Source organism: Nylanderia fulva, unplaced genomic scaffold (assembly GCF_048542155.1).
Source record: "Nylanderia fulva isolate GAGA-0341 unplaced genomic scaffold, ASM4854215v1 Scaffold18, whole genome shotgun sequence".
NCBI lineage: Eukaryota > Metazoa > Arthropoda > Insecta > Hymenoptera > Formicidae > Nylanderia > Nylanderia fulva.
This window is the reverse complement of record NW_028190055.1, coordinates 1454779-1482307: the sequence shown is the minus strand read 5'-3', so window position 1 is coordinate 1482307 and position 27529 is coordinate 1454779. Positions and strand designations below refer to the sequence as shown.

Sequence of the window (27529 nt, the reverse complement as noted above, 5' to 3'; positions counted from 1 at the left end):
GAAGGATATATCGCTCGATGTTTTGTGCTATGTCATTTACATGATAATGTAATTATACGATGATAACAAGGAGAGTCTTCTGTTATCAATGCATGAGCCTTTCGGAAACTAAACTATTCAACTGCATTTTTTAATAGATTTTATGTATGCATTAAAAATGAAAAAATTTACAAAAACATTATACGTGATAAATAAAATTCTCAAATAAGATTTCTATTATTTTATCGTGTCTCAAAATATATTTCTGCCAATTTAAATGACAGATCGTCATAATTTCGCACGCTAAATGAATAAAAAATTTTTTGTTTTGTACAAGACGCAGATAAAAGATTCGGAAAAATTACGGTTGCAGGTGGAACAAGGACGAATAGGAGTAGCGACAATCTATCTGGGTGGTGGAGTTTGCGGCGCCTTGGGTGCGTCGCTTTTGCAACCCAGTCTTTACTTGGTCGGCGCTTCGGCAGGCGTTTACGCACTGCTCACGAGTCATCTTGCTCACCTTTATCTGGTAAGCGCGATGAAAAAGTTTCTCAATCCCTGAAAAAACACGAACTGACATAAAACCACCCGTCGACGACTTTAGCGGGCTTGCCCGCTAAAAGTCCGAGTAACGTTGCGTACCGCGACACAAAAAGAAGAAAAAAAATAACGAAGAAAGACTACAAAAGATGCTACATTAAAAAGCATTGTCTAGCGCAAGAAATGTTTCGCTCGAGATATTCTCGTGAATCTTAATAATGGCGAGTCGCGGAAAATGCATGTGATAGTAATAAAAATCTGGGATAAAATATTTATGCGCGCACACACATACGAGAAAAGGTATTTCACCTCATCCAGTACTTAAGGGAAACATCAGGAATAATTTATTTTTTTTAGAATTTTTAAAAAAATTATTAGGGTTCGAAATGTTGGATGTATCTTCCACAAGTTTGGAAACATTTTACATTTTACAGTTAAACAATCACATGGCAGCGATCTGTGCAGATTTTTGTTATGAATATGTAAGCTATTTAATCGCGGATATAAAAATGTCATTTAAACACCTAACGATATATTCATACAAAAAAAATCTGCACAAGTTTGGAAACGCCTTACGTTTTACAGTTAAACAATCACATGGTAGCGATCTGTGCAGATTTTTTGTATGAATATGTCGTAAGTTATTTAAAGACCGATATAAAAATGTCATTTAAACACCTAACGATATATTCATACAAAAAAATCTGCACAAGTACTCTCTCCACAAGTTTGGAAACACCTCACGTTTTACAGTTAAACAATCACATGGCAGCGATCTGTGCAGATTTTTGTTATGAATATGTAAGCTATTTAATCGCCGATATAAAAATGTCATTGAAATACCTTACGATATATTCATACAAAAAAATCTGCACAAGTTTGGAAACGCCTTACGTTTTACAGTTAAACAATCACATGGCAGCGATCTGTGCAGATTTTTTGTATGAATACGTCGTAAGTTATTTAAAGACCGATATAAAAATGTCATTTAAACACCTAACGATATATTCATACAAAAAAATCTGCACAAGTACTCTCTCCACAAGTTTGGAAACACCTTACGTTTTACAGTTAAACAATCACATGGCAGCGATCTGTGCAGATTTTTGTTATGAATATGTAAGCTATTTAATCGCCGATATAAAAATGTCATTGAAATACCTTACGATATATCGCTAGAAGAAATCCGCACAGATCGCTGCGATTGTTTAACTGTAAAATGTGAGGGGTTACTTGGGATCTTTTGCTCGATCGTGTGAGGCATTCTTGTGTGTTCGTTTCAGTGCCACGGCGAGCTGCGCTACGCCGGCTGGCGTCTCGGCGCCGTGTTGCTGCTGGCCGGCGCCGACGTCGCGTCGCTTCCGATCCCGGCGTTGCTCGGATGCGGCCGGGTCGGCTGGGCGGCGCACGTCGCCGGCGCGCTGGCGGGTCCACTTCTGGGCCTGGCCGTGTTCCCGAATCAGAGCAAGAAGGACGCCCGGGGCCGCAGATTCGTGCGATACGCGCGGCTGCTGTCAGCCGTGAGCGTGATGCTACTGATCGTCGGCGCCGTCCTCGGCAACGTCTACCTGATCGCCCTGCCGCAGCTCAGGAAGCCGTCCTGACAGAGGATCGAGATGCTCGTCAAGCTCTGCAGGCGGTCCTTCCTGATCGTCAAGATCCGAGAGGCCGCCGAGAGCGTGTTCGAGTAGAGGCTCTCGCGACGATCGGGAGAAGAAAAGGATCTTTTGGGATCGGAGCATCGAGCATCTGCCAGGTGAATCTTTCGAATCTCGTAAAGGTTTTGGGCTCTCATGCAATCAAATCTCGTCGTCTATTATGGGAAAAACGCGATCGCGCGCGAAGGTTTTTACTCCGGGAAGGGCATCGCATGATCGATACGGCGAGATGCTTCTAAAGAGACTTTTGAGTGAAAATTCACGTTCAAGAAGTTGACGAAAGAGATGAGAGGAAAATACATATAATACCGAAGATCGACGAAATTCGTCGAACCTGTTCATGTCACTCGCTGCCATTTAAGATCTCCAGACTCTCTTGTGGAGTTGCACGATGGAATGCGCGGTAGAATGATGAAATACACTTGGAAGTGGATATAAAATTGTGACTCTTCGCGTACTTTGATAAATTTGATATTACAGAGACTTTACGGGGATAAACGTTGCGACTTTTTTACGGACTGGTCTTAAGACGTTTAAAACTGCCGATTGCAACATTTCGAATTGTACATGAGTAATATTTAACGATACGCGATTCGTAAATCATTTCTCGTTAATCGTGTCAATCTCGCTGTATTGGCGAAAAAAGAGACTTATGAAAGTGTGACGTGTGTGTCATAATAGAAATAAGAAAAATTATTAATATACAACTTAAGGTGGTCGAAAACGATGTGCATTGACGCAGGTAAGTTGAGTTCAGCGATGAAGGAATGAACGCGCAATTTTATTAATGTGAAAAGTGAATTTATTTAAATAAAGATAGGGAAACACAGGATATATTGTTATGGTTCGCGTGGTAAGAATCACGATTTCGAGTATATTAATGCTAGTACATCGTTGGCAATGTTGAGAGGACAATGGGGGAGGATACCTTCACCCTTTCTATTATTCATATTAACGATTTAGCGTGTATGAGATTATGTAAGAAGGTGTATAAAAAAAAATAAAGCGATCACACACACACACACAATATTATTAACGTAAACGTGTTATGATATAACGAAGATTTTAATAATGGCAAGATTAATGTATCGATCGTTAATAAAGGAAAGTTTAATAACAATGCGACTGACTTCGACGCGAAACTACGTAAATTTCGAGAATGAACCAAGTTTCGCTGTTGTAGAGATATGACACCGTAATCTTGAATGATCATCTTTTGACGTTATCAGAGTTAATGTAGAGCGAGAGGGTAAAACGGGATGTTGCAAAATAAATTTCTTCACATTAAACCACAGTCCTGCCATATTTCCCGATAGATGTCCAAGAACGAGAGCCAATCTCTTTTATATAGCGATAACCATAAAATAAGGATAATTCGCGTTTCTATCTAAGCTGTATAAAAACAAACTTGCAGAATATTTCTAGCGTAGTGTCTTTGTAATCACGATGTGCAGTGGTTAAGAGTTCGTGTGTGTTCAGATTCAGATTCACGTTCATCAATTTTCGACACCCCATGCTGTTTCTCTCCGCTTAAATTTAACGATTCAATGCATCGCGCCGAAGCGATAATAGATACCGTTATACAGCTTGAATTAATACGGAGATCGATTAATCTCGCGGAATTTTTTCGCGATCAAATCGAGGAAAGTATAAGGAACTTGCGATAACGCGTCGCGCGCATCTCGTTTTTTCTTCGCATACACAGAAAAAAAGGAATCCTTGATTCAAGTATATTTTTATTCTTGAACGCTATTTGATTGATTTAAGCATAGAATGTTCTTTATAATCAAAAATTTTTATTTGACTTAATAATAAATAAGTTTGTGTGAAGTATATTTTATCCTTAAGATATATTCTTGTTTTAAAAATTGCATATGTGTGGTAAAAACAAACTTAGTCACATTTGAACTAAGAATTATTATATATACTTGAAAGTACTTGTCGCTTGCCCTTGCAATATTTATAAGTAAATTTCAGCTTCAACCAAGAATATTTTACACTTTGTTTTAAGGATAAATTATCCTTTATCCAAAATTATTTATATTTGGCGCTATTATAAGGATAAAATATACTTGAATGAAGACATATTTGCATTCTTTCAAGGATACTGTTTTTTCTGTGTAACAATTACATTTAAGCGATCTAACGTATGACTTTTACTCGAGGTACTTAATTTTTCATTCAATACATCTGCCGTCACATATTTAGTTTTTCAAGAAAGATTGCGTTAATATTGTTACATTGCTGAAAGAAATTTTGGTTGCGCGCGCTATCAAAGAAATTTCTTGGTGCCGAAATGAATCATAATCGCGTGTAATTTTGCACGCAAGCATATATAACGATATAAAATGAAAAAGAGTATCATATACCGTGCGCGGAGAAAAATAATGTGTTCTCCTTCAGGCAATTAGAAGTATACCTACTTGTTTATCAATGTTATAATTAATGAGGCAAACTGGCTGTGATTATGTTAGTGTTGTCGTCGACATAATTACATTATGGAATCTTGTAAATAGGAATTATTAAATAGGTATATATGATTACGTACCTACACACATACACATATATACACACGCACACATTCGTACTGTGATTCGCGAGTACATGTAATGAGCCCCCACCCGGTTATCTCCATTGTATATCGAAACAACCGATTGCCTGCAATAAAGTCGAATGAATCGTATGATGGTTTATAATACAAACTGATACGACCTATTGTACAATCTCCCATCGAAATATATTCTCTCCTCTCTGTTCGCATTATTAAAACTGTTCCCATTCAGTATCCATCATTATTATTCCGTTTAATATCGAAGGCATGATGTTTCGAAGATTAATTAGATTTGCAATTATTTTGCATTAATTACGATTAAACAGCACTGCGCCCTTTTTATCGGAGATATTCATCTTCCTAGACAATTTCCGATGTATGTATTAGTATAGTGATTACATGATTTTAATAACATAATCGTTACATTATGCGCGTTTTTTCCATATTAGGGTAATAATCTTCGTGAAACTTATTTCTTTTAAAAGTATTAAAAATATTACATTTATTTGAAAAAAAATAGGTGAATTTGTGCAAGAATATATCCCACTATATTCTATGAAAAACAGAAGAGAATAAAAAAAACAGAAAGTTAAAGTGGGATGATGTAAAAGTTTATTACAACAGATTGTAGATATATATATAGTACAAGCCTCTATAGCGGCGTTTCAAGCCTGTCAGTTTTTAAATTGATTTAAAAAAATATTTTATTGATAAATATAACGTGCAAAAAAAATTTTTTTTTATCAAGAAGAACGAGAGATTTTATTATCCGTATATTAAAATGCCATAAAATTTTCACGCTCTTGTTCAAAATAAATGTATAAGAATAGATAAGAAAATCGCGAATTTTCTCTTTTGAACGCGAACGCTTGGAAAAATATGTTGCGACATACACATAAAAGAGAAAACTCTCGAAGTATTTAATAAACGCAACGTTTTATATAAATCACAACACACAAAGCATTCTTATGACCCTCGATATAATATGGTAGTTACAGTAAAATACGGAATTTAATATGCTTGCATTTCATAACGTTAACTTATTATTTCTAATATACTGTCTCTCTCTCTCTTTCTCTTCTTTAACAACGTTAGTTCAAAAAATAATATGTATTAAAAATAATGCATGTAATAATAATTGAGTTAACGTCATGAGCTTTAAAATTATTTTAGCATCATCGACAGCGTTCGTCGTTAATTGATTGATTTTGCTTATATACGTATGCATAATAGGCGATAATATAATTGTTCAACTTCAATCAGTTTGATGCTATTGAGATCGTTATCATGACTTAAAAACTATAATACAAATATTCTCTTATATTGTTATTCGTGTGTTTACATTTACAGAAGATTGACAAAATTCAAGACAATCTTCACATACAAGTCAGCTCTTTCAATATAAAATAATGATGATTGATTTATGTTGAAAAAGAGAGCAGATTCAAAACTCGTGCAAATCTATTTCTCTTTTGTCCGCAATTTAAATTTGTGTGTTTACAAATGCATCAATAGTCGGTACGCGATTGTACACGCCGGAAATCTCATTAGTCTACAAAAGACATGTAATTTAGTGGGATAATTTGAATTTTGCGAGTCTCTCCTCGCGTCTGAAATGGTTTATTCTCCCCTTACCAGGGTAGTAATCCACAATCGGGGGTATCTTTTGCATTCGGTTCAGTGAGATAAATTACCAAGATAAATCAAAACCTGCGATATAGACGGATAATTCCCATTAAAGAGGAAAGGCGGTCGAGGCGAGCGAATACCGCGCTAACTTCCGCCTTCATCCACTTATCCTTCGAGGCACGGAAGAACTATTCCTCACAATTACATCCTGATCGATCCCGTCAGGACGTGGATTCTCCTAAGGCCCCCGCGTTTATGACCGTCGCGCGACATCCCCGGAATAATGCTCTCGCCGATACAAGGAAGAGAAAACGACGGACACGAAGGAAATTAGAAAGAGGAATCTGGGAATCCCGAGATAAGACGGCGATTGCGGTGAACTATGGGCCGGATTACGGGGCGATACCTCTAATCGTGGGAAAGGATCGATTACGTGCGCGTAGAAAACGAAGGAAAATCACAAACTGACATTAATCAGATTGATAAAGGGTAATCGCGAAACAAGCGATTTTTAATTCAAGATATAATCAAAAAAGTACATTAAAGTATAGCAGCGTATATAAAATTATCAATAAAATTATTCTCTCTTTATCGCGACTTTAGGAACAAATTTTCCTTTGTCAAATATAAAGCTAAACAAGATTTGACACCCATAAAGGAAATTATTATAAAGGAGCACTACTGCTCCATTAACAATTTCGGGTCTGATGCTTGAGCTTCATTAGTTTCTACACGTAAACTTGTCTGTGCATCCAGCTGCACTCGAGACGAAAATTCGGAGAGACTACATAATGATCCGACCAGCGCGATACAAATACGCGCGCGGATATTACATCCAGTTAGAGTAATCTGACCGCGAACGTCGGTGTCTCGTTATCGAGGGTCATCGAGACAGAGTCTATCGGTTCTACCTGGATAATTACGTGGTCCAAGTTGTCCGAAGTTTTGGCCAAAGATTCATCGTACTGCTAGAATGTCTTGGTGGAAGATACAACGGGCGGGCCGTGTCTTGATAGTTCCCAGAGATTCGTGGTTTCAGACAGCGTCTCTAATTATATCGATAGTGAAATAAATTAAAGTTTCTACCGCACGGGTCAGCGGTGAAAGGCATCAAAAGTTATGGGAGAGAAACTGTAAGAATAATTTTTCTCAATTCTTTTTCTCTGGTAAATTTCGTAAATGCAATTCACAGAAAAAAAAAGAATCCTTGATTCAAGTATATTTTTATTCTTGAACGCTATTTGGTTGATTTAAGCATAGAATGCTCTTTGTAATCAAAAATTTTCATTTGTCTTGATAATAAATAAGATTCTATTCTTGTTTTAAAAATCGCATATGGTAAAAACAAACTTAGTCACATTTGAACTAAGAATTATTATATATACTTGAAAGTACTTGTCGCTTGTCCTTGCAATATTTATAAGTAAATTTCAGCTTCAACCAAGAATATTTTGCACTTTGTTTTAAGGATAAATTATCCTTTATCCAAAATTATTTATATTTGGCGCTATTATAAGAATAAAATATACTTGAATCAAGGTATATTTGCATTCTTTCAAGGATACTGGTTTTTCTGTGAAGATATAGAAATAGATGCTACAGTCATCTTTCGTCAATCCGCGTTTCTAAGATTGATCATTGATTTTATATAAAGATTTTATTTTCTTCTTTCACATACACACACACACACACATACATTCACACATGCACGCATGCAATTATAATATCTCGAATATGATTTTGATCTTAAAAGACATTGTAGATTTCAAAGTTAAACGATAGAAAAACCAACAAATTTGTCCGCACTAAATCAGCTTCTTCAATACTTTCTCAAAAATATCCCGGGCAACACGTTATGCACTTTCAATCTTTTCGACGGAGCAGTCTTATCTCATCCTCGAGTATCCGCGAGACGTTAAATCGGTAGTCGGTGCACGGAAGGAATCGGTGTCCGATCAACATTCCAACTGTTTGCACTGGACACCAATTTCCGTGCACCTGCACTCCATGCATGGACTCGAGAGCTCCGTGATGATTCTACCGACGCGATACATTCGGCCGTATATATTGCAGCCCGCCAGCTTCAGCAAACTGCCCACGGACATTGGTATCTCGTTGTCGAGGACCTTCGAGGACGTCTCGACAGTTTCCGTCTCCTCGGTTAACCTCTCGGTGCTCGTCGATGAAGCAACGAGAATCTCCTGACCCTCTCTTTCGCCGCCCACAAAGGAAACATCTGGCGTCTTCGTGGTTTCGAGCGGTTTGACGCTAGAACTGCTATTCGAAGAGAATAACAGTTCAAGGACACTGTCCAGCGAAAAGATGGCATCCTCGGCGATCCTCTCGTCTTCGTTTAACGTATTATTCGATTCGGTATGATTGTCCACTTTGCTGCTCAAGTTTCTATCGGTTACGTCTTGTTTCACGAGCTTCTGCTCCGTGATGTTACCTCGATGGAGATCGTTTTTCTTCTTCGAGTCGTTGTTCGTGCGATTTAACTTGGTCAAGTGCGTTCGATCGTAGCCGAGGACTCCTGTCACGGGATTTTCGACGGGTTTGCGATCTAGGATCTGATTCTTGGAGTCGTACGTTAACGAGACGGTATCCTTCGAAGGTACTTCGCGATTCCCTCCGTACTTGGACAAGAAAGAGGAACCGACCGTTTCCCGTTCGTAATCGACGGGTGGTCGAATAAGCGACACTTGCTCCGTGAAATCAAAGTTCGCCGGATGTTGTAATCGATCCTCCGCCAACTTCTGAACCGACGTCTTCGGAACTGACGCCGTCATGGACGTGGATCTGGGAGTTGTGATACCGCGTTCGACCAGGTAGGGGATCATGTCCTCGATCAGGGAAGGTAAGTCCGGAGCTGGCTCGGTCTTGATGACGTCTCGAAAGGGATCCGGAGACAAGGTGGATTGCCGTTGAGAAGGCGCCGTGGCATCGGCACGATCGAGCACCACCGTCGGCGATTCTTCGGCTTCGACTGTGACAGTGAGTGAAATATAAAAATGCGAATAGATTTTTAATCTTTACACAGAAAAAATGCGAGATTTAATAAAAATTATTCACACTTTTATTATTAAAAGAACGTGTCTTATAAATTATGTATAAGAGATAAACTATCAATTATATAAGAAAAAAATAGATATAACAAGATTCATTTCAGCACAGAAAAAACAGTATTCTTGAAAGAATGCAAATATGCTTTGATTCAAGTATATTTTATTCTTATAATAGCGCCAAATATAAATAATTTTGGATAAAGGATAATTTATCCGTAAAACAAAGTGCAAAATATTCTTGGTTGAAGCTGAAATTTACTTATAAATATTGCAAGGACAAGCGACAAGTACTTTCAAGTATATATAATAATTCTTAGTTCAAATGTGACTAAGTTTGTTTTTACCATATGCGATTTTTAAAACAAAAATATATCTTAAGGATAAAATATACTTCACACAAACTTATTTATTATTAAGGCAAATGAAAATTTTTGATTATAAAGAGCATTCTATGCTTAAATCAATCAAATAGCGTTCAAGAATAAAAATTTATTTGAATCAAGGATTTCTTTTTTTTCTGTGTACTTTTTACAACAAACATTAATCTCGCGATTAATCTGTAAGATACAAGTTTTTCATTTTTTAAACAAGACAAAATTATGAACTTCGTTTCGTTATTTATAAGAGATTGTTTTTGGTAAATTAATAACTTATTTATGACAGTTTCTATAATAAAAGCGATTTTATATTGTAACGATAGAAAGAATAATCAAATATACCACAAATGATTTTTCCGCAACACCTCTCCTCGGAATTGATCCTATGACAACCAATTTTTAATGGCGGACATTTCTCTGAGGAACATACGACTTCCCCGTAATAACACATGCAAATTATGCAGAGGATGGTTCGTGGCAAGATCTCACCGTGACGATATTTTACATTTTCGAAATGGCATTCACTGGACAAATCTGATCAGGCAAAACATGTTAATTAGCCATATAAAGTCTGTTGCTATAAAAAATATTTGATGAATTAATTAAAAAATATATACCATGATTTTTTCGATATGGCTTCGTAATCTGTGCTGGAACCACGGTAACTCCAGTACCAATCTCAAGATTTAAATCTGTGGAGTGGTAGGGAACATCGAAATATGGTGGCTCTCTAGGCACAAAACCACCTATATAAAGAAATTTTTATTATCTTTCTGAAATTATGCAGCTGTGCGATTAAAATCTTAAAATAGCGAAACAATGTTACGAAATCTGACTTTTATCCAAATACAACATAGAAAATAGCTTAATCAAAAGTAATTGAATCCCCTGGAAAAGCAAAAGATTAGATATATATGAAAGTAAGATATATTAAAATTTAATTTTGGATATCCGCATATATCTAGATCTCTTTCACAATTTCTCATACGTTTTTGCGTTTCTCTCATTCATTTGAGATTCCATGTAAAAAAATCATAAAATACCTTCGGTCTCTACCGGTGGGCTAAATCGATTCTCCTGGGTTGCGATGTCGTAAAAACCGGAAGTGTCAGTCGGTCGTAGCTCAGGGGACACCACTACCGAACCAGACGGATATCCAGTCTCAGGCGAAGGTATGTCCTTGTTTTTCACCAACGCGTCTGCCGCCACGAAGGGTATTATCCTACAATAACGAAATTTAATTTAATTTTCTGCTAATGATAGCTACAACCTCTGAAATCATTTTAATTACATTTTGGATTTGTTGTCACGAAAAGAAAATTAATAGGAATTATTTGAAATTATTGTCAAGAGGAAAATAATAGATTTATAGCAAGAAAGTAACCAGAATTATCTGTTATTATTTTCTGTAATTAACTGTAATTATTATTTTCTGCATTTATAATCGTTTGCAAAAAAATGTCATAAATAAATTCCATGTAAAAACTGTTAGAGATGCGAACACTCGGTTGCACATTTTCTGTCATTGAAGCTGTAACCGCTATATAAATCGCTATCAATCAGTTGTTTTCGACAAACGATTTCAATTTAATTAAACGGCAATATTCTCCGGCCAACAAAACAAGCGCAAAAAATCAGTTCTGTTATATGTATAAGCGTGAAAAATTGATTGCGTATCATGTCGATTAATAAAAAGAAAATAAAACGCGTTATCGGTTACATCGAAATCTGTCGATATTTGCACGCATTCTAAAAATATATAGCAATTATGAAATTCATAAAAAAAAAATAAAATAAAATTTATCCTCCCTTCGCGCGGCTCGCACGCGTTCGCGGAAATCTCGAACGAATCTCAAGCGAATGATGGATCGGGATTACAGTCTCTCACCTGACGTTCGGCAATGACGGCGGCAAAGTCTGCTCGCTGTAGTCGTAATCGTAGTCCTCGCCCTTTTCTCGATGAGTGATGTTCAGAATGGCCTCAACGTCCGGCGGGATGGATCTAATTGGATTTATCGTGACACCTTGTATATGACCCACCGAGACATTCGTCTTGACTGTCACGTTCATCACGAGGATGTCGTCCGGCATGAGTACCACCGACGATGGACTGGTGACGGGTCTCTTAAGAGGGGCCTCGGTTCTCTATATCATATATGACGTTTAATCGTAACAAATTCCCTCTTTACGGTAAGTTTTTCATTTATATTTGATTAATAATGTAAGCATATATTTGCGATTCAATTCTTCAAGCTTTTGATTTCGTGGAAGATGAGCAAAGAGTTTGAAATATATTTCATTTTTCTATTTTCCGTGCTCATTAAATTATAATTCTAAATATTTTATTATTATTAAATGAACTTTTGCGCAAAAATATTTGAAAATAATATTTCGTGAATTTTAGGAATGTTCGGATATAATTTGCAACATTTAACGTAAGAGTAACGGATATAAATATATATAAAATTGATATCGAATATAAATATGAAATATTAATATTAAATTTATATCCGTAGAATAATTCGAGTTTATCAAAATTTCGGACTATTTCTTACTTGACTTGAACAAAAATATCTCATTGGCATCCACTATTTTCGTATGAAAATCCTGATCATTATTCCTTCCCTCATCGTTACCTTAGCGAGCGTAGAATTCTCGGGCAATTTCTCGCCCGGGATAAGCGCGTTCCCGACATCCGTGAAAATTGCGAAAGGATGCGTCGTAGCTTTGTTTTTCTCAATTATATCCCTCGTCTTTGTTCCCGCCTCGGTGGTCCCGTCCTCGTTCCGGTCCTCGTTTTCGCTCGCGTTTTTATTTTCGTTCCCGTCGGCATCCTCGTTTTCATCGTTTCCATTATCGAGCATTAATTCCGGGAGCACCGTCGTCCATTCCGCCGACGAGATATTCGTGCTGGACGAATCCTCCGTCGACGTGATTGTGGAATCCGTAAATGAGTTCGTGGAGGAATCATCATCGTCTTTAGTGGATGCCATTGTTGACTCGAATACTGTTGTTGATTCAGTGTTACTCGTTAACTGTCGAATGAGGACAAAATAATCGTTAACGTATAAATTGATTTATTTTATTGGATTTGCTGGAAAAAATAGTACGTTATGTTAAAATATTAAAAAATGAAAAATTATTATTGAAACTTTATTAATAACATGATAGAACGCGAATACCTCGTCGAATGCGCGTGATGAATCTAATTTCTAATTGAATATTTTATAAATAAAATTTAAAATAATATTCAGAAATAAATGTCAAATTAGAAATTAGAAATATATATATATATATATATATATATATTCTGAATATTATTTTAAATTTTATTTATAAAATATTCTCGTTACGTGTCAGTATCAATAATTCACTCATACTATATTTTCATATGTATATTTATACATACAATTTTAGCATATTAATTATACTTGCATGTAGCAGTTTATCAGATCTACTATCTTTTTATGAATGAAAGAAAAATTAAAAAAAAAAAAATATATATATATATATGTATTTGCATTTTTATTCAAAATGTTCTGCAAAATGAAGCTACAATTTTCGCAGATAAGCCGAAACGGTAAAACGCTCTTTTGTTATGTGAATTATATATTATCCGATTGAAACCTCGTTCGCCGAAGTCGCGACGGTTGTCACTTCCAAGGTCGATTTGTAGTCCACCGTTCCTATCAAGATTTCATTGTCCATGATGTCGGTCTCCATGGTCGAGGGCCAAACGGTGGAATAGGTGGTGACGAACGAGTCCTCCTCGAGATCGATCGTACTGGTGCTAATCCGTTCGTCGACCACTCTGTGACCTCGTCCTTCGACGGACAGATTTGTGGATTGGTTAATGGCAGGCTGGAAAATTAATATGACAGATTTCACATCACAATTTGATCAAAATTATAAAAAAAAGGAGGAAAAAAGAATTTGTTTTATAAAAGTTTTATTTATATATTTGTAACTCAATCAATTTAATTTTGCTTGGCTCGCTATATTAAAACCCAATGTCAATTGTATGTGAAATTAATTTCGCGATATCAGAAAATTATGCAGAAATCAATGGCGCGATATAAACATCGTAAATTATTTAATTGTTAAAAAGCTCAAATTTATACCAGCAAACGTGCAATAAGTGTTGAATAATGCAGAATTTTCATAAATACATAATAGCATCGAGAGAGAAGAAGCAAATAAAAGAAACATATACACGATAAAAAAACTAAAAAATTGCAAATTTATCCAAATTAATCACACATACGTATTTAACATATATTAATAAACATACAAATCGATATACAATTCTTATATATAAAGCTGATTGCATGTTACATATAGCGTTATGATAATAGGCTTTGTAATTCGAGATAGGACCTGTCAGATCTCGTTATGTTATATGGGATTAACGCGCGATTGACGTACCCATACATTCAAGAATTGCGACAAACGTCGGGATCCGTCGCAGTCGTCTCTATTGTCTGAGTAGATTCCCGTGTATCTCGCGAGATTCAAATTCCCCTACATAAATGGCATTCTGTACTAACGACGCCACCCATTAATAATAACGCAACACGTCCATAATAGATACATCGTCTCCCGATCGGGAACTCGTATCGTGTTACGTGATCCAATAAGGTATGCCTTATCTCCTCAAATTCCTGAACTAAGTCGAATGTCTAACGCGTTTATAACCAATGTTTCGGGTAGATTTCATTGATTAAATTCCGCCGACTACATAAATCACCGCCCCTTAACTTCGATCCTGCGCGAGTTTGTTCCTACTATTTGGTAACTTTGGGATTTGGAGAATAGCGTATAAGCTTATTTAGAATAGTTAGTTAGAACTAATTAGTCGTAGTTCGAAATAGAGACTGATGATAATTTATAACATGTATAAATAAAGTGTAAGGAAAAAAAAACGTACGAAAAAGTTGGTCTCCTTGCGGAATTTAGCGTAGTCCTTGCTGATGAAGGCGTAGGATGCGTAGTTTTGGGTGGCCTTTACTTCGATGTTGCCGCCTTGAACGTTTAATCTCTCAGTTTTGAATGGTAAAATCAAGCTTATAAAATATAATTTTGAGAAAAAAATCCGACTTGTGTTTCCCTTATAAAACATATTGTTATATATATGCATTTTGATTATAACAAATTTGACTAGAGAAATATTATCACATATCGATATAATGTCTGCAATTATTTTTTTCCTTATTATTGCATACGAAAATATAAAAATATATACGGGGATTAAATAAAAGAAATCAGGTACTAATCGACGTATATTATCTATATCTATAAATAAACATTTCATATGATTTAAATAATAAAAAAAAATGAATAATGTTTACGTAAGAAACGTGTAACTAGACGAGACTATAAAAAATAATACGTAATGGATTCTCTTAAACGAGACGAGATATTTGTTAGTAGTGTAGTAGTGGTGTATAAAATTCTCTTTTAAGTTATAATTCATACGTAGCCGATTTTTATTCGTAGATGTATATTTCTATTTGCCGTGATATTAATATCGATGGCTATCACGTATCGCGGAGCTGCCATATTGACTATTTCGAATAAACTCTCTCTCGTGCGGAAATTAAATCCCATTTTAATTCGCAGATGTTTCTCGCTTCCAAGAATCGACACGTTTAATTCGCTTACGCGAATGCAAAGCCCAACAAAATATTTTATTTTCCTTTCGCGAACGGAGAGATACCCGGCGAAATATTTTTAAACCCGGAGACGAGACGCTGTTTGTTGACGACAGCGCTCGTTATTCTCTCGCACCGGTACATGCATCAAATAAATATTTTCGCTTTTCGTAAAATATTTTTAGACTTAACCGAGCGAGACTCCGATCCTGCGTTAGTTCACGATCGACTTCCATTACTATCACACGCGATGTTCAAAATTATGTGTGTGTTTCGAAAATATATAGATAGAGGGAAAAATTCAGTTTCTCATTAGATAAATAAAGAGATTGATATTTTAACAAAATATTTTACAAACAAATTTGTACAGAGAATTTTAATGGAAAGTAGAGAATTGAAAATGGAGATAAAAGAATTGAAAAATTCGCAGAAATACAAAAATCTGCATAACAAAGTATATACATACTTTTATTAAAAATTCATTTCAAAACACTTTTTAATTAGGTACATTTATCATCTTTTATTTATTCCACCGTATTCTTTTTAAGAAAGATTTTATTAGAATATTATTCGAAATAGTGCTATATCTTTGATATCGACAGCGTTTCCGCGCAATTTGCCAATATATCGCTCTTGTTCAGTATTTCAATATTTAATAGCGGAGTTAAAAACACAAAAGAAGGGTCAGTCAATATTTTTCCCCTCGAATTTCCCGATTAATTTAGCGGAAAACGCAATCCGACCGTGTGAACTGTGCGTGTGCGCCGGATGTAGCGTGTGCGCTCGCGGCGTAGCCGATGCGGCGCGAACAATTTTTGCGTGAACTCACTGCAGTTGTAGGTGGACGGGCAGCATTGTCCCTCTCGCACGATCGGGCTGCAGCCTTGAAGTGGTGGAGCGCACGCGAGCGGAACGCACCGTATGGCGCCCATCGCGCAGAAACAATTGTCGCATGCGGCCTTCCACTCGATGTCGCGAACCATCTCGCCCTCGGCGTAAGTGCGCTCGCCCACGCGACATCCTGGACGATCGTTTGAGTCGTGAGAACGCGAAAATCCGCGCGGATATCAGAGGGACATGTTGTTCGAATATATTGAAAATACATTATATCCCTCGAATATCCGAACACAGAAAAAACAGTATCCTTGAAAGAATGCAAATATGCCTTGATTCAAGTATATTTTATCCTTATAATAGCGCCAAATATAAATAATTTTGGATAAAGGATAATTTATCCTTAAAACAAAGTGCAAAATATTCTTGGTTGAAGCTGAAATTTACTTATAAATATTGCAAGGGCAAGCGACAAGTACTTTCAAGTATATATAATAATTCTTAGTTCAAATGTGACTAAGTTTGTTTTCACCATATGCGATTTTTAAAACAAGAATAGAATCTTATTTATTATTAAGACAAATGAAAATTTTTGATTACAAAGAACATTCTATGCTTAAATCAACCAAATAGCGTTCAAGAATAAAAATATACTTGAATCAAGGATTCCTTTTTTTTCTGTGAATATACGGATTTTTGCAGATGTTGAAAATATGGAAAATGGTAGAAATCAAATAAAATTGTGACATAATCTATAAAATCGTAATCATAATTATTATCCTAGTTTTCTGGAAGCTTTGTCTTATTTGAAATAATTATTGTTATATTCTGGATATGAGGTAATAACACTCTGCTGGTTTGATGGTGTCGTCCGATTAGTCGTGTGTATACTTCGGAATCGTTATTTACCGACGACCTTTCATGGTCGGTCGTCGCGACACAGGCCCACGAAATCGCCCATTTGACGGGGGTGGTTTCCGGTGCGCGCTCGTTGAAAATTAAGCCGCATCCCCGAATGTCCCGGCAACCAGTGACAGCCGTCGTGGCGGCCTGTAACTTAAGCCAGGCTTAAATTTAAGCGGCCACGACGAAACCGAGCGTTAAATGAACCTCGGCAATCTTGACGGTTCGAAGCGTCGCAGCTTGCAGCTTCCGTTTCCGGAGCAAAGTGTCGACTCCTCTCTTTATCGCGGTATACGCGTTTCTCTCCGGATGTCTCGGACCCCTTAACGAGAAAATCCGGGGACGATGGCTCGTTCCGTACGCCGTTGTTTTCCCGAACCGCGAATAACGATACGCGACGAATCGGGAGAAAAAAACGACGAGGCGTTAACAATTTTCAAGTTATAAAAGCGACTAAACGGAATTAAAAAATAACAAACTTTTAATCCCCCTAGTTAGTTTTAAGTGGATTTTATACTTTATCGGGAAAATTTTAATACGAGGCTCGTTAGCGCTCTGTTTGTTGACGGAGATTAAACACTTGCGGTGAAAGATCGATTGCGAATTTATATAAGAAAAAGGAAAATCTGTAATTTCTTAATTGAAATTTATATATATATATATATCTTTTCAATTTCTTGCTTTAAAAAATTGACACTGTTTAGTTGAAATTATATACATTATTATAGAGTATTTTCTTGAAACTTGCAGAGCTTAAACCATACCGATGAGACCGAGCATTAAATGAACCTCGTCGGTTATCCGGAGCCAGGATCCTTGTGTCGCGAGGTGATATAACGTTAGCAGTAACTCTTCGTTATTAAGTTACACATTTCATCACAACTTTCGAGAGCGCGCTTCGGCGGAGAGCTTTAGTCGCACGGCGGTAAATTTCGGAATAATCCCTAATAGCTCGATTTTCTTGAAGTTTTCTACTCCCGAGGGCGAACTTTGATAACTTATCCGCTCGTATACACAATGCCAATATATGTAAAACAATCTTCGTTTGCTCGCTACATCGCATTTATCATATTAAAAGCTACTAGCATTGAAATTGAACCAGTTTTGCAGAACAAAGAGAGAAACTCTCTCTCTCTCAATCATTGGATAAATTCCAAAAGACTTTGTACCTTCAAAATTTCAAATTTCAAGAGATATTTTTTTCTTCCCATTGATATCAGATTTGCAGGAAAAAAAAAAGAAAAAAAAATTACAAATTAAACTTGGTTGCAATAGTACAAAGCTTAATCGAATTTCCGGAAAATCTCTCGTCATCCGCTTTTCTAGAATTCATTTAAGAGAAACTGCCTCGTAAATGCGACAACAGTTCAAACTCACCGTTTCCCGATAGCGGCGCCATTGTGGACGGATGGTGGTCTTCAAAAGAAATAAAGAGGACCATTGGTAAAGTGCTTTAAAGTAACTCGCGCAGTGATAAAAATACACTCACGAGTGCAGTTATACGCGACCGGACAGCAGGATTGGGGCGCGTACAGCGGGATGCATCCCGGCAGTGGTAGCAGACACTTGGGTCGGACGCATCTCCTCGTGCCGGATATGCAGTAGCAATACTCGCATCGGCGCGAGCTCATCATCGCCGATCCCGCCCCGTATCGAATGCCCTCGTGCAAACATCCTAGAATTTATATTTCGCCTTTTTTCAATCCAATATTAATTACAACAAGGTGGACAAAGGATGCAAGAATTTTAGAAATTAAAATATGTATATATAAAAAATTAAGTAGGTATATTTCTAAGTGTTCTAATCATTTTGTTTCGTGTTATAGCATTTATAACGGCAATTATTCGTTTGTCTTAAAAAGAAAGACCGGAAACGTCTATATATATATATATATATACACAATAGTTAATCTTTAATTGCAATCGAGCACTGAAGGGAGTTTTTGTAATTTACGTTAAATTGCTCTCGTTAAGATCGTTCCTGTCTGAGATATCACGTGAACTTCTCGTCGAAGTTCGGCAAAGTTCCTCGGTGCCCAGTAATTTATTTAACAATGCTTTCAAGAAAGACGCACAGGCTCTTGTACATTTATAAAGTAACGTAAGATTGTTGTTTCGAGGGAAAATACTCGGACCGAATGCTGTATTACATTTTTGAATATTTATTATATTTAACTTTATTAACTCGGGACTTTATTATTTTTTTTATGAACAGAAAAGAATTTTTGCAAACTTTACAGCTCAAATTAAAGAAGTGCTCAATTCATTAATACGAACAGGAATAGTGTGAAAATTAACATTAGTGAACAATAGAAATTTAGAGAGATTATCAATAGTCATCTTCATTAATCAAAATGAATAAAATTAAGATAAAACAAAAGATCACTTATTGATTTTTAATATCGTAATACATAACGTATATAAAATTTTATTATTGTGTTGCGGTAAATTGTTGCAATACTGAATCTGATGTTGTGCAGAGATGAAAGAATGTACTGACATAAACCTTGCGACAACAAAGAAATCCTGAATTAATTTAAAATTACTTTCGTTTCAGCAGTAACGAGCCATTTTAACCCCTTCTGTGTTATGCCCGAGTGTTCTCTACCTACCTCAATTTATTTACCCAAGTTTACTTGGGCGTAACGAGGCTCATTTATTTACCGCAGAAGTAACCCAGACGCTCTTTCCAGAGAGACGGAGTTAGAATGGAAATTATTAAAAATAATAGAGCGCTTGCGCGCACACACGTACACAATATGCTATAAATTTCACTTAGAATTTTTATAATATTAATCATGTTAAAATGATAATATTTAGTTATATTAAAAATAAATTATTTATTTACATATTTGATCAAATTACTTACGCTATGTAATAAGTTAAATCGAACTGTCAGTTTGTATTGAAATAAATATATTTTATGTGTTGTATATGTGTGTGTACACATATGTTATTAAACATGAAAAAGAAATTGTCTCTACAAAATAAATATGTAACAAAATTTTTGCCAAAGAAAATAAATAATACAAAAATTAACAGAACGGAAATACCTTCGTGAAGTTGACCATGTTTTTCAGTTTCTATATTCGTTGGTGCATTGGCTCTCCGCAACATATTCTCGACATCGCCTGTAAGTCGAATAATAAATTTAAACTCTAGCTCATCAAAATTAACTCCTTAATCTGCTTTACCGCAGAGCCGAAACTTTTATACGTTTTAATGCAACCGACTCTGTAAAAGGAACAAGCCAAGTTTATGTACAAACACACTTTTTTATGTACAAGACATCTTTATTGTCTAATAATCTCTAATAATTTAGTTCTGATTAAATTATACATTATAGAGAATGCATGTAAAAATTATTTAAAAAAATGATTGACATTATGTTTAAATAAAAAATATAAAGACAAATACAAAAAAGACGATATATGATGTAACATTTTTCTGGAATTCTGCATCGATATAGAAAGACTTCGGTTCTATAACAATGATTGTTTGCAAACAGATTACAGTATTTTCTCAAATAGAAAAATATTTCGGAACGCGTTCTTTCTTCATAAATATTCCCGAGTAGTTTGTCGAGAGTGATGATGGAACAAAAAATATATATAAGAGAGAGAGGAAGAATAGAGGAAGGAATAATGATTTTTTCGGCAGAGAGAAAGAGAACAAGCTTTCCGTGAGCGAAAGAAAAAAGTCTCTCTATCGACAAGATAATCTAGTAGCGATAAGTGAGATGTCATCTTACTAACGTTGATACTCGCCGCATACCAATTCGGCGCAACACGCATCCTCGGCCGGCGAACGAACGTGACAGCCCGTCGGTGGTGGATTCGGCAATCGCGGGCAAACTCGTAGCCGGCATCTCAATGCGCCTTCGGTGCATCGGCATCGCAGACAGGGCTCGGACGTATCCACAGCCGTCCCTTCCTGATATCGGCGACCCTCGTATCTGCATCCTGCGATCGCGCGAGTATAAACTTTCTCGTTACGTAACGAAACTTTAATTATAGTGTGTCGGCCGGGTTATCGAAACGCGCGCACAAGTATACGCGGTATATAAGGTCCTCGAAATTTCGGCTCTTGTATACTTGCGTCGTCTTTACACAATCAAATTATTAATTATTAAATTCATTATTCATTATTAACTATTGCTTTTTTATATGAACAATTTTTCAACGACAAATATAAACACGCATCAAAAGAAATTATAATATTCTCGCTTTTTATTTTGTTTATAATAAATTCCAAATTTTTGTATTGGTCTTTAATTGGAATAATAGAAAGTAAAGAATTTATATTGCTTCGTAGACGCATTAACACAAAGTTTAATTAAAGAAAGTTAATAAAGTTTAATATATACGTAGATTTATTTCGAGGTACACTTGTGCGCGAAAAATTGCTATTATTTATTTGGCATCGTTTGTGATGTAGTATATAAATTTGTGGCTCGGTAACAACATCAGATCGAGCTGGATGAATTTTTTTACTCGATTCTCTCTCTCTCTCTCTCTCTCTCTACGGTCTCAGCATTCAGATCTTGTCTTGTGTAATGCATTACATTAATCCAGGAGGATGCACAGCGATCCTCACAGGCTACATGTACTCTCTATTAACATAGACAAAGCAACGCCTAGTGAATGCGCAACGAATGTACGGCAGAGTCCCGATTAATAAAATCCAATTAGCAGTTAATTAACGCTCGCCAAACTTCCGTGTGCGATACGGAATGCAATCGTCGAAAGTTCATCGGCTAAAACAATTACCAAAAGGTTTTAGTCCGATAGTATAGACGAAGAAATGTTTAAGTTTTCAGTAAAGCAATGTCTCTCCGAAGCAAAAAAATGTTCGGAACTAAAATTTCTGAATGTTATTTCAACATGCAAACTTTCATCTTATCTTATTACAAGTATACCATATATATGCGGACGCTTTTTAAATTCATCAATTCTTTTCAAGTTTTTCTTTTCTCGATTTATTTAAGAAATAGAAACTTGGAAGATTTTGCATCGAAATCTCTTAAGAAAATTTGACATTCGTTAGTGGATTATATATAACTCAAAGATTTATAGAGCGAAATTAGATAAAATTAACATTTTAATTTTCAATTAATTTAATTGCTACTGTTCTTCTCACTTGCGTGTTTTTTAAAATAAATTTCAAGATACGTAAATAATATGTATTTTAAGTCGCGATGAGATGTAACAAATTTAAACGTGACAATCTGATTCTGGTTTAAACGAAGCGCGTGGAAAATGCCGAAAACTCCACTTCAATTCCAAGCGCGTACGTCGAAAGCGCTACGAAAAAATTGCTACAACGTGAACTTAAGCGTCGGAAATATTTGCACGTTCGGCTGTGAGCGAGGACGGCCTTTCCGAAAATGGAATTTTCAATATAAATTCCACCGTGCACTCACTTCGCAACGAAAGTGCCCGAGGGTCATCAGTCAGGATTGACATTGATATCATCCTGCACATCGAGTAGCTAGAAAACAATGTTAAAAAACAATCTATATTTAATCTTTAGAAATTTTCGAGAAAAATCAGATATATACGTCATGTTGCGCGTATTGATTAATCTTATTGTTAAGTAAAATGACAGGAGGTAGAAATTCATCATCAACCAAGATTTTGGTTGATTGGAAAGCTCACAGTTTATTATTGAGGTGGTCTCCTGTATATGTACGTATATACTCTTTATTTATTTTATTTTATTCGTTTTATTTTTCTTTGTTTTTGTAGTAAATTACAAAAGATGATTAAATTCTATTGACAGAATACAAGTAAATTTTTAAAAACTCTACATTCATTGTTTCATATTCTGTTTCCAGTACAGACAAGAGTTACATCGCGATTCGTATCAAAAACGTGTAATTGCTGCATGTCTACACTGTACATTTCACAGAAATGTCAAATTATCGTTCGATACGCGACCTGTCAAATACCGCTCTTTACTGATCGATGATTTATCGAACGAGATGTGTAAGAAGTAACTATTCAAAATTGTAAAAAAATGTTTTCTAATATACAACAAGGTGAATTTACTAGAAATAGCAGCGTTCTTCTCTCACACACAAGATCAACAAAAATCGCAGTAGTATAATCGTTTTATAATCGGACGTGCTCCGAAAATTAATTTCGAAGGCCCTCAATCTTCGCGTCTGTCATTATTTCGCCGTTAGACCGGTGCATCGTGAATGCGTCAAAGACAAGAACGTGTCTAATATCCTCCATCCTCTCGCTTACGCCTTTAACTCTCTCGTTGCATTCTCGAGGCTCATAATGCGAATGGATGCAACGTGCGCGATGTTGGAGCTGTCATTAGTCCCGAGAACGTAAGTACGAAGAGCCGCGGCAGTAAAGGACACTCCAGTCTTGGCCGGCAGAAGGGCGGAGAAACACAGGCCAAGTTGGTTAATGGCGCAAAACCGGAAGTCCTCTCGTCGTCGAAGCGGGCGCGGCCAGGAGGACGCTTCTCCGGGAGGATTTTAATCCCGCTACATTGGACTAGGAGATACTGCAGCGCCCAAGATTTTGTTACGGACACGTCTAAGCGAATGTGAGAGAGAGAGAGAGACGCGTGTCGTCGAGGCGACCATAAGCCGCTCTCGTGTGCGAGTGTTTCTGCCGAGTTAATTAGCGCGCGGCGCATATGTATCGTGACATCTAAATACAAGTTGACGTGCACGTACATTAGCGACGCGCCTCATTAGCCGTTATTATCCCATTTCCTGTTAATGGAGACTCACCTTTCATCCGGAGTGAAGGTGTGAGATATAAGTAAGCGTCGATTCGAGTTTTTTCATTAAAAATCACTCGTCAATATTCATTTCCTCATAGAAAAAAAGGAATCCTTGATTCAAGTATATTTTTATTCTTGAACGCTATTTGATTGATTTAAGTATAGAATGCTCTTTGTAATCACAAATTTTTATTTGCCTTAATAATAAATAAGTTTGTGGATGGAAAGTATATTTTATCCTTAAGATATATTCTTGTTTTAAACATCATTATATAGTAAAAACAAACTTAGTCACATTTGAATTAAGAATTATATATTTGAAAGTATCGCTTATATGCGATGCTTACTTGTCCTTGCAATACTTATAAGTAAATTTCAGCTTTAACCAAGAATATTTTGCACTTTGTTTTAAGGATAAATTATCCTTTATCCAAAATTATTTATATTTGGCGCTATTATAAGAATAAAATATACTTGAATCAAGGCATATTTGCATTCTTTCAAGGTTACTGTTTTTTCTGTGCTGAAATGAATCTTGTTATATCTATTTTTTTCTTATATAATTGATAGTTTATCTCTTATACATAATTTATAAAACACGTTCTTTTAATAATAAAATTGTGAATAATTTTTATTAAATCTCGCATTTTCAATCTGTTCTCTGTTAATAGAGACTGAGCTTTCATCCGGAGTGAAGGTGTGAGATGTAAGCATCGATTCGAATTTTTTAATTAAAAATCACTCGTCAATATCTATTATATTTAAAATTAAAAAGATAGAAAACCCTGTGCCTTACGTACTATTTTCCTCGTATTAATTTTTTTCGAATATATCAAATAACTCTTGTTATACCTATCTATTTCTTTCTTCTACAATCCCGATAGTTGATCTCTTATACATTGATAAAACACGTTCTTTTAATAATAGAAGCGTGCATAATTTTTCTGAGACCTCGCATTTTCAATGAAGATCTTACAATCTGTTGTGAGTGGCGTAAAGAAACGTATTTAGTCGACGATTTGCACTCTTGAGTGGAGAGTCTTCGTCTATTCTCGAACGCACGAGAGAAAATCGTGAGGGTCACTGCATCGAGGCTTCTCTCGGTCTCTCTTTTTCTCTCTCCTTCTCTCTGCACTCACTGCCAAGTGCAACGCTGAGCTACCGGCCGATCACGTATGTATGTACATACATGCGACGGTATGAATGGAGCGAACTCTGGCCTCACATCTCCCTCCCCAAATCCATATCTCTCCCTCTCAGCCGTGACCCTCCTCGGCCGGTTTCTACATCCCTCGGCGGAACAACATAAGCTGTAACGTAACCATTACATGCACGCACTCGGTGCACGGTAAGGAGAGAACGTGGGCGAATGAATTGTCGAACGTCGCGGAGGCTGCTGCCTGTCTGGATAATTCTTCTTCCGATCAGGCAGAGCTCCGACACACGAGAGATTCGATTGTTGGAACTTTGGATTTATATTATGAAAATCTTCGTGTAAAAATAATATTCGTTGCGAACTAATGAATTTTTTTCCACTTCCATATGTTAAAGACGTTAGCGACAGTATTAAAAATGCTAACTTAAATGTCGTTTATAGTTTGCCAAAAAAGTTGAATAGGTTGATAAAACGAGGTAAAGATTTAATAACTAATGATATAAAAACGAATGTAGTATACAAGATTAATTGTGAAAATTGTTATGTCTCATACATTGGACAAACGAAAAGACATTTATGCACTAGAGTAAAGGAACATGCTAGCAATATTAAATTACATGAGTCTAATCATTCGGTTTTGAGTAAACACAGATGTGATTTTGGACATGACTTTAATTGGAAATCACCGATCATTTTACATAATGAGAAACATGTAAGAAAGAGAGAGATTGCTGAAATGTTCTTCATAAAGAAGCATGATAATACTGTTAACCTACAGAAAGATACTGAGAATTTGACAAATATTTACGACAAAATAATAAAGATTGTTTAGTAGTGCGTTTTAAATTTAGTCGTTGACGAAACATCATAGCGATGGGATGTGTTCCTCTTTTAACTATTAATTTTAAATAAGATCGGTTTTATGTTGCGTTAATCTCATTTTAATTGATGGGTATGTTTGTGTTTGTGGTCATAACTTAACATTTAAATTTATATATTTTATAAATTAAACTTCGGCTCGTATACAATTAAAATATGTGATATAATAAAAGGCCAACTTAACGAGCTTATATGCTAATAATTGAAAAATTTTTATTTATTAATTTACGTCATACTATACAAAAGTTACGATAAACGTTTCGACTGTACGACAGTCTTTCTCAATATCCTAATAATATGTTAGACAATTAATTTAGTCATTTCGACATCATAAATAAATACAACAATTATAAGATTATATGACGAACGCAGTACAAAATTCATGATTGTTGGCATGAGTTAGAGCGTCAGATGCTGTTATATTATGTAACGACACTGTGAACAAATTAATATATCCGCTCAAATATTACAATACATTTAGATTTTTAATAAATAGTATTAACTTACTTTTTTGTCAACGAACATAACACCTTTGTTAAAAAATTATTTCTTTTTACTTAACATAATCACAATGTGTACTTTTTTAAAAAACAAATCGATATCTGTATCTTACAATGTCGGCGCGCTGTATATATACCCAATTTTTAAGATGACGTAGACAATTTTTTTAGAATATCATAATAAGAACCGTCAAGACGCTCGGTGTCCTTTTTTAGGTTGATACTGTTGTTTTCTTCTTTAATATATATCATTTCTGATATCAACCTTTTATAATAATTATTTTCATAATCTAGGATTTTTGTGTCGTTCCAATTGAAATTGTGTGTAAATTTTACAATATGATCAGAAACCACCCATAACAACATCCCATCCCAGGTATGGCAAGAGATTTATAACCACCATAGTAGATTATTCAAAAAACAAATTTTAAACTTACATTACTTACATAAGAAAAAATTCTGTTGGTTATTGCAAAAAAAAGAATCGGATTACTATAATAATATTAAACCCATAGTTTTTTCTTGTTTAGAGAAAAATAGTGTAAACTCTCAAAATAATAAATATATTAATAACCACATTAACGCAACAAATTTTATAAACAGAACTATTAATCCATTAGAACAAACCAATGATAAATGGTTTATTAATTTGACTGATGTAGATATTCCAACTGATGTCACAAATTTATTGCAATTAGGTAGTGAATTTAGCCTTCCTATTAATACTGATAAAAAAACAGCTGTGAATTCATTAAAGACATAGAAAGCAATTCGAATAACATAACTAATCTCACGACAATAAGAAACATAGCTATTCCACAGTTCTTTGTTTTTTTAAACAACAATACTAGGAAAGACATAATTAACGACAAACTTACTTTTATGTACAAAAAAACCATGACATTTTGTAAACAAAATCCCAGCATCATTTTCACAAGAGCAGACAAGGGAAACACGACCGTAGCAATGACCAAAGAATTTTATATAGACAAAGTTGAAGAATTATTAAATGACAAAGATAATTATATGACAATCAAAAACAATCCAATAATAAAAATAG

At 35.6% G+C, this 27529-nt stretch overlaps 3 protein-coding genes across 10 annotated transcripts in view; 1 reads left to right on the top strand and 2 right to left on the bottom strand.

Annotated features, from left to right (window-relative positions):
- Positions 1-4860, top strand: part of rho-6 (serine protease rhomboid 6) — a 126359-nt gene extending 121499 nt beyond the window's left edge. For all 8 annotated transcript variants that reach the window (XM_085481435.1, XM_085481437.1, XM_085481432.1 and 5 more), the window contains 2 exons: positions 353-508; positions 1803-4860. In XM_085481435.1, coding sequence (XP_085337561.1) covers positions 353-508; positions 1803-2123 — 477 coding nt within the window. In that variant the 3' untranslated portion in view covers positions 2124-4860. The remainder of the gene's footprint in view (positions 1-352; positions 509-1802) is intronic.
- A 3167-nt stretch (positions 4861-8027) lies between these two features.
- LOC114938495 (uncharacterized) lies at positions 8028-16487 on the bottom strand. The gene is made up of 9 exons (XM_029312485.2): positions 16280-16487; positions 14727-14821; positions 13427-13660; positions 12436-12834; positions 11688-11944; positions 10843-11021; positions 10417-10545; positions 10142-10333; positions 8028-9343 (listed from the first exon to the last, which is right to left on the bottom strand). The coding sequence occupies exons 1-9, from the start codon at positions 16431-16433 to the stop codon at positions 8313-8315; spliced, it is 2670 nt and encodes an 889-aa protein (XP_029168318.2). The 5' UTR covers positions 16434-16487; the 3' UTR covers positions 8028-8312.
- A 2033-nt stretch (positions 16488-18520) lies between these two features.
- LOC146723631 (uncharacterized) lies at positions 18521-21055 on the bottom strand. Its single transcript, XM_085481389.1, has 4 exons — positions 21001-21055; positions 20241-20318; positions 18677-18862; positions 18521-18603 (listed from the first exon to the last, which is right to left on the bottom strand). The coding sequence occupies exons 1-4, from the start codon at positions 21053-21055 to the stop codon at positions 18521-18523; spliced, it is 402 nt and encodes a 133-aa protein (XP_085337515.1).
- Positions 21056-27529: the final 6474 nt, after the last annotated feature.

Bases quoted from the DNA above. Each gene is read 5' to 3' on its own strand.
- LOC114938495 (XM_029312485.2), bottom strand. From the start codon at position 16,433: ATGGTTCGCGACATCGAGTGGAAGGCCGCATGCGACAATTGTTTCTGC. The intron at 13,661-14,726 runs GTACGTTTTTTT...TTAATTTTCCAG, and splicing joins GCAAGGAGACCAACTTTTTC to CCTGCCATTAACCAATCCAC. The intron at 10,334-10,416 runs GTATATATTTTT...TTGCCTGATCAG, and splicing joins GCCATATCGAAAAAATCATG to ATTTGTCCAGTGAATGCCAT.
- LOC146723631 (XM_085481389.1), bottom strand. From the start codon at position 21,055: ATGCCGGCTACGAGTTTGCCCGCGATTGCCGAATCCACCACCGACGGG. The intron at 18,863-20,240 runs GTATTTCCGTTC...TATAAATTCTAG, and splicing joins ACATGGTCAACTTCACGAAG to GATGTTTGCACGAGGGCATT. The intron at 18,604-18,676 runs GTGAGTGTATTT...TTTCTTTTGAAG, and splicing joins GGTCGCGTATAACTGCACTC to ACCACCATCCGTCCACAATG.